Genomic DNA, 7,487 nt, shown 5'->3' on the forward strand with positions numbered 1-7,487 from the left:
CAATGGCACTGCCACTGGCATCACTGAGATACAGATGCCACCTGCCAACAGGCAGGAATGAGCCACCCACCAAGGCTGCTGTCTGACCCCTGTGCCAGGCGATGCCACCCCACACATGAACATCACAGCTCTCCTGTGAAAACCACCCACGACTTGCACACCCCACATAGCAGCTTCCCATCATTCCAAGTGGTGTTGAATTATTCCAGAAAACGATTATTTAGGTGTGATATTCTGCAAATGGCCTGGTCTCCAAAACATCTGGTGGCACCAAACCAGCTCCCACAGCTACACCAGGAGATTTGCTGGTCTCTCTTGTGCAACGAAATTGTGGTAAGGTGAAGCAGAGAATGGGTACACAGCTCAGACACTGCAGTTTCGTTACTGCTGGCTCCTGCAGCAGCCAGCTTGGAGGTGGCTGCATGCCTGTTAAAGCCAGGGGAATGATGAGGTCTCCTATGTAGAGAGGGCTGGGGCAGATTTGGGCTGGCATGGACAGGAGTTAGTTGCTGTTCTCTGTTGTGCCCCAAGGGCAGAGCCCAACACTGGCAAATGGCAAAGCCATGTATGAGCACTGCCAGGCAACACAACCAAACCTCACCGAAGAGGCCCCATGTTTATGGGAGCAATGCCAATACATGCTCTCCCCAAGAGGGCATGGACAAAAAGCCAACAGCGACAAAGAGGACTTGTGAGGTGGCAAGAAGGACCAGGGCCTTGCATCCTGTTTTCCATGGGGATACGCCTGCTCTTGGTTAAGAGCAGGGACACCCATGCCATGGCAGCCACCGGCCCTACAGGCACCCCCCAGCCACTGTGGAGCTGCAGGAGGATCCCAACTCCCTTTCCAAAAGCCCACCCCCAAAAGCAGCAGTTTCACCTGTTGGTTGCAGGGACAAAATGCAGAGGCAGAAGCCATCTGACCTGACACCCCCCCCCCCCCCCCCCCAGTTAGTGGTGGTTTCCTCTTCACAAGTGCAGCAGCAGTGGTTGGGTTTTACACCCCACCTCACAGCAGGGTGCAGGCAGTGACAGGGAGATGGTGTAGGGGGTGATGGGACACAGCTCTCCCCACAAGGTCCCTCTTGCTCCATGACATTCAGAACTTGAGCACTACAGGCATGAGGCTGAAGGCACGGAGGAGCCTCCAGCAGCTGCCTGTGGGGAAAAGCACAACTTCCTCCCTTTTTTCTCCTGAAAAGGAAGTGCTGAAGTTGCACACCCACAGATAAAACACAATTGTTCCACCAGCACCAAAACTGTGGGTAATGCTGTTCCCCCGGCTCATACTGGGCCCCAAAGAAGGCAGCATGCTCCCTGGTGGGATGTCATCTCTTTTGGGCTCTGGCACATCATCCCCATCACCACTGGAATCCCATGCCAGCTCCAAGCTGAGCAACTCTACTCTCCCCTCCTGGGGGCCTGTGGTCAGCAGAGGCTGCCCTGCAGGAAAATGTCACCAGAAAACAGCACTGTTCTCACACTGTCCTTACAGTGCACCTCTGGACAACTCTCTTGAACTAGAGTTTCTACAGGGGAAGCCATGCTGGCATAAACACACCAGTAAATATCTTCCTGCAGGCCACTGGTTAATCAACGAGTTCTTTTCATAACAAGTTAACAAATAATGCATGTGGTTATGACAAATTGCACTCTTGCTTTGCCATGCATCCACTAATCATCACTGCTGTGCTTTGCAAGCCAGGACAATGTTTTATGAAGTGCAAACTTTACAAGACCTGGAGATAACAGGAGCTTGAGCTCAGGGCAAGTCCAGAAAGCATCAGGGTGCCTGTGAACAAAGTTCCCCAAAAACCAGCAGCCAAGGTTTTGAGAAAACCCAGCAGATTTAGCTTCAATACTCAGGTCTCTGCAGTAGGGACCACTCATGCTGTGCACAGCAACAATAAGGAACCATAACAGGCCATTTACAATCCATGTTGAGCAGCACCTTTGTCACAGCAGATCTGCTTTCCCAGAGCTATGGGATGGAGCCAGCAGCCACAGCCACTTCCACTACAGAGCAGAAGTGAGATTTCTTTTGAAATTAAATCTCAAAGCCATCACTGCACAGGAGGCAGCTCGGTGAGGAACAGCAGCAGCAGCAACAAACCCACTCATCAGAATCATTTAAGGTGCCAAACTTTTAACACTGCAAATTCTTATACCAGAAAAGCACACATGAAATCAAAAGGCAGAGCAATCTTGCACACAGACTATCTGCATGTTGTATCTATGCAGTGTCCACCACCATAACAGCCCCGGCGAGACTCCCAGGACATCTGCAACGCCAGCACGACACAGAAACCACCATCCAACCCACCTTAAGTGCAAAAGATTTATTGAGTGGCTGTGTGATTGAGCCTGCTCAGTTTTCTCCCTGCAGAGACTTCAGAGCAGTGTCCTCAGATCCGCTCTGTGAGCACTTGGCAAGCCACCCGCTGCTCCAACAAGCAGAGGTAACCAGAACACACGCCCAGTGCTGCTCTGGGTTCTGTTTCTGCCTTCCTCAGCCTGCAGACATGAGCAGCTCACATATGTCCTCTTGGAAGGCGCTATCAGTGGTCTCATCTAATAAGCCCACTTCTTCTGGTGTCTCACACCAAGTCCACCATCAAGAAGCCATTTTTAGTAGATGAGTCACAAACCACACTGGAAACAGCCTCTTTGTGGTGTTATTCTATACCCTCCTCTCCAGAGCTCTACCAGCTGCCAGAGGAGAGATACTGTGGTCAAAGATCTCGTGATGGAATATTCTATGAAGAGATGTTAAAAAAAAAAAGGATAGTTAAGCAGCCCATTTTTGTTAAAGCACAGGACTCACATGTTGTTGCAGTAGAACATGCAAAGTATTTTCTTCATGCATAATTGCTTCATCAATTAACCAAAACCAGATCTAAATAACACTGACAGATGCCAAGTACCACCTCTAGAGATTGGTTTTGGGGAGACACTCTACAGCAGAGCATACTGCACTAAAAGCAGCAGCAGGCATATTATTTTTATTACTTTGGTGTCTCCACACTCCAGTTTTGAGATCCCAACTTGCTACAGCATTGAAGCAAAGAAGGAAGTCAGTGCACAGCTCAAAGATGGTCCTTCTGAAGACAGAGGCTGGCACCTGGCAGAACACTGTGTTTCAGAACAAAGGAGCCCCTTTGTCCCAGCACAGTTCTGGTCTGCCGTTTCACAGGGTCCCTAATGGTATTTCACAGTCAATTTAGAGCTTCACCCCTGGAACACTTACACTATGCCAAGTAAACAGCAGCTCTGCAGATTCCTGGCAGCATTTGCTGTGCCAGTTAAGTAAACCTACCGTTTGCTTCCTGTGGATATTCATGATGTGAATGTCTTCGCTGCGATACTCCTCATCGTGCTTATCCAGGGGAATTTTTTCCAGCTCAAAGTCCAACTGAAGCAACTGGTTATCAGAGAACACACAAACCAACTGAGATGACACAGACTGCCCTTTTGAACTAAGCGCGTTCAGTTAAAGAGGTCCAATATACCTGCATAAGTGCAAGAAGCTTTCAGAGGCTGGAACCACTATGCTCAGACCATTCTACTAAGGGCCTCCACGAAAGTGCAAGCTATTTTCCCACCGTGCAGCACATTTATTCTTGTTTAACTATTCCAGCACCAACTCAAAGCTACAGACATGTTGCAAAATTTAAGAAAAATCTAAAAGCTCATGATAAAACATTCTGCTTCCTCCAGTCTGCAAAATGCTAAGCCAAACTACAGCACCTGCCTCTGCCAACATTCTCAACTGGAGGGGAGGGAGAGAAAAAAGGCTGAAAAACCCAAGTGTCAACTCTGCAGTGTGCTCAGATTAACTTGCCTGAACCCTGGCAAGCTAAGGAATGAAATAAATTATAAGAAAGCAGCCATCATCCCAGAACACCTACATCTATTGAGTTTATTGTAGAAGTGGCACCTCCTCAGAGCTGATCTCAATTATCACAACCCTCTTCACAGTCAGGTCCCACGAGTTTGAGGCATGGCTGATTATCAAAGAGGTGCTCTTAGTAACACATGCAAATCACCCTGGAATTCTTGCCCTTCCTCTTTTTTTTGTAGTAGTATTATTACTACGTGCAATCTATTACTCCTGCACAAGGGAGCTTTTCCACAGACTGCACAGGTGCAGAGTTAAATCCTGCACTGACTGTCATCCCCACAGCCATAAGAGAGATTCAGCTGTAACTTACCTGCACAGAAGATACAGCTGGACCATTAAATTATATCACCTATTAATGCTTTCTCAGGAGGAAAAAACCTCTTCCAGAGCAGCTATACTGCCTAGCAGAGTCCTGAGTTCCTGAGCAACTCTGGAACACTTTACCTGTATTTTTCCCTCTGCTTTCAATGGAACATGCCAAAGAAAATAAATTTTCACCAGACTAATTTTTAATGCTCCCAATAACCTCTGGTAACATCAAGACAACCGCAGGTGTTGCCTCAAGTATGGTGGCTCTTTTGCAGATGTGGAAGGTCTCATGGGCTAGACAGTCTTTTGACAAGCTGTGCAAGTCCAGCTGCCTGGATCAAAACCACCAATGCAGTTAAGATTAGTAAGGCAAGAAGGGCTAGCGCTATCTTTTAAGGGAAGGAAAGCTCAGTAAGTATCCAGAAGATTTCTACTGGTAAGTTTGAGAATAATTTCAGAAGTCACCATCTGAATTTCCTACCCCATCTGAAGAAAAATGTGACTCTCCCACTACAAACTCTACTTTGTGCAGTCAACCTGAATCTGTATATGACACTGATGTTCAGCTTATCCAAGACAAAGACCTCCTGTGTCCAAGCTATCTCCCTAATGTTCAAAAAGCACACGTTAAAAACACTTACCTCAAAGTATTTTCTCTCAATTTCAGGGTTCTTTCCCATAGTCCTCTGTTCGTAACAGCACAAGATGCATGTATCAGGGCCAGTAAGATCTTTTAGTGTCTTCAGTAATGGTTCTAATGACTGCCCAAAAGAGGTTACGTATTTCACACTTAGATTTCAAGTTCATTTTACTGTCTCTAACTAGAGAAAGTCTTCACCCAAGAGAGAACTTTTCAGTTTTGCTTTTCAGGGACTTATTTTTAGTACTTTAACTAGGACAAAAAGAACATGGGGCAAGCTGAAAAGCAGAGGAGAAAGGGAGACTGCATAGGAGGAGCTTCCCAGACTGACCAAGAGAACTGAACTAGCATCAAACCCCAAACCATCCCACACTGCCAAGTATTTCCTCAAGGCACACAATGCCCATTTCTTGACGTACTTCAATAGAGGAAGTTTTCTCAACTGTTCTTGAAACATGGCTCAGATCCAGATCACTATGTTACAGGAACAGGACCAACATGCAGGGAGCCAGCAGTAACACCACTAAAAGGGCACTGGGACATTGAGGTCTTTAGGTCTTCTCTCTTTCCTTGCAACTTCTGTTAGCTTTCTATGCACATTCTATAGAGCTCCAGCTGAGGAGATGGAGCAGACTACAACAACCACTTAGCTGAAGCACAATTTCTCCTTTTGCCAAGGGAAGCATAAGGAGAATCCAAACAGTGCAAATGCAGCACTTTTCAACTTCATTTACCAATACATTAAACAGCTCACAACTATCAGTCACAATGTTTTCCTTATCACTTCATTCCCAGTGCTAAAAAAGAAAAGGGAGCAGGAAGGCACAAATATTGTTTGTTTTTTTGGGTTTGTTTTTTTTTTTTAAAGCAAAGTTTCCAGGTGAATTTCCAATGACTTTGAATCTCTTAAAAATGCCTTTTCCACATTTGTTCTACGTATTCTTCTAACCATGGGGATCAAGATGCAAGCACTATAGTGATTTGAACACTTCTCAGTCTAAACCTATGCCCTTCCCAAGGAAGTTTTGTATAGGGGATTTGCAAACTCATTTACCTCCTCATAGTAAATGCAATCAGCCATTAGTATATAATCAGGGGGAGGCTGAAATTCTGTTACATCTTCACCCCTGAAAAGCAGAAAGAAAACAAAAAGGTGAAAAGTTTCAGAAATGATGCAACACACAATACTACAGGACTGAGCATGAACTTTACTACTACATCCTTACACCCAGCTCCCCTTTTACAGCAGTGTTTCCAAGCATATTTGGTAATTTAACAAAGCAAGAGCAGGCGCCCTGTTAAAGCTGAACAGAAACGTTAAAAGGCTCATACAAACCATTTCAGTACCTTGGCTCGGACTGACCCTGTGACCAGATGTTTGTTGTTCTCTATATTAACCATCAACAGCTCCTGCAGTTCCTCAAGGTCGGTAACTGTCACGTTTGCCCTGTAACACACACACGCACACGGTTACACCCCGGGCCCCTCACCACAGAGCGCGCACACACAAAATACGCTGGGTTTGCAAGAATTTAGACGTTTTCACGTAGGTAACACAATAAAGCAGGTTACGAGGCGGGCAAGCAGCGAGGAGGGCCCTGCCCCTTCCCGCAGCCAGCGCTGTCCCCCCTTCGCCCGTGCCCAAGCCGGCGCGGACCGGAGCGGAGCGGCCGAAGCCGCTCGTAGCCTCCGGCCGGCGCCGCTCACCCCAGCGTCGCCGCCATGATGCCAACGGCGCCGGTGCCGGCGCCCAGCTCGAGGACGTGGCGGCGGGCGAGGGGGCAGGCGCCGGTCTCCAGGAACTTGGCGAGCACCAGCGCAGCGTCCCACACGACGCAGCCCACGCCGCCCGCCGCCCGCTGCTCCAGCCGCAGCGCCGGCCCGCGCCGCCGCTCCAGCTCCCGCACGAAGCCCGCCATGGCCGCGGCATTGAGGCGGCGCGGACCCGCCTCCCGCCGCGTGTGCGCCGCTCCCGCCGCGGCCAGAGGAAATGGCGGCTCCTCAGAGTCCCGGTGTCTTGGTGGTGCCTGCGAGGGACTCTGCGCTGCCCAGCCGCTGTCCCCCCGCCCGTACGGGCAGCTGCGCCCTCAGGTAGCACGGGTCCCTGTGGTTTACATGGCACACCAGGCAAACCGCTGTCCTCCGTTCCCCCCGGCCTGTAAGTTGACTGTTAACTACATGAAAGCACACCCTGCACTACCCTTGTTTGACAGAAAAACGTAGTCCTGCTGTTTGCTTGCCACGTAGTCAGGCTTCCCTCAGAGGTGAGAAACCTCCGTTTGGAAACGGCATGCAGGAGCTCGCCTGGCCGCCAGTCAGACCCTCCCGATCCAGCCCATCAGACTGCGGAATGGGACATGGGCAACGTGATCTAGTGGAAGGTGTCCCTACCGTGGCAGGGGTTGGGAGCGGATGAGCTTTAAGGTCCCTTCCAGCCTCAACCATTCCGTCATTCTGTGATTAAACTTAAGCCAGTGGAAAATGCTGTGAACAAAACTTTCCACGTGTGAACTGGCTGAAAATTAACAGACAGCGGTTCAAAAGCTACTTCCCAAGTTGTTCCGTGCAGCCTGCAAGCACTGGGCATGCAGTCCCACCAGAGGATTGCCAGAAATCACGGGGGTTGTAGACCCTCAT

The 7,487-nt window shown here is 48.9% G+C and overlaps 1 protein-coding gene across 1 annotated transcript; it reads right to left on the minus strand.

Moving 5' to 3' along the window:
- Positions 1 to 2,022: 2,022 nt before the first annotated feature.
- VCPKMT (valosin containing protein lysine methyltransferase) lies at positions 2,023 to 7,487 on the minus strand. The gene is made up of 7 exons (XM_034062536.1): positions 7,448 to 7,487; positions 6,558 to 6,936; positions 6,187 to 6,297; positions 5,905 to 5,977; positions 4,852 to 4,971; positions 3,317 to 3,421; positions 2,023 to 2,756 (listed from the first exon to the last, which is right to left on the minus strand). The coding sequence occupies exons 1-7, from the start codon at positions 7,485 to 7,487 to the stop codon at positions 2,733 to 2,735; spliced, it is 852 nt and encodes a 283-aa protein (XP_033918427.1). The 3' UTR covers positions 2,023 to 2,732.

This window comes from Melopsittacus undulatus, chromosome 4, assembly GCF_012275295.1.
Source record: "Melopsittacus undulatus isolate bMelUnd1 chromosome 4, bMelUnd1.mat.Z, whole genome shotgun sequence".
Classification (NCBI taxonomy): Eukaryota; Metazoa; Chordata; class Aves; order Psittaciformes; family Psittaculidae; genus Melopsittacus; species Melopsittacus undulatus.

Bases quoted from the DNA above. Each gene is read 5' to 3' on its own strand.
- VCPKMT (XM_034062536.1), bottom strand. From the start codon at position 7,487: ATGAGGGTCTACAACCCCCGTGATTTCTGGCAATCCTCTG. The intron at 6,298-6,557 runs GTGAGCGGCGCC...TGTGTGTTACAG, and splicing joins ATCATGGCGGCGACGCTGGG to GGCAAACGTGACAGTTACCG. The intron at 3,422-4,851 runs GTAAGTGTTTTT...TCTGATAACCAG, and splicing joins TTGAGAGAAAATACTTTGAG to TTGCTTCAGTTGGACTTTGA.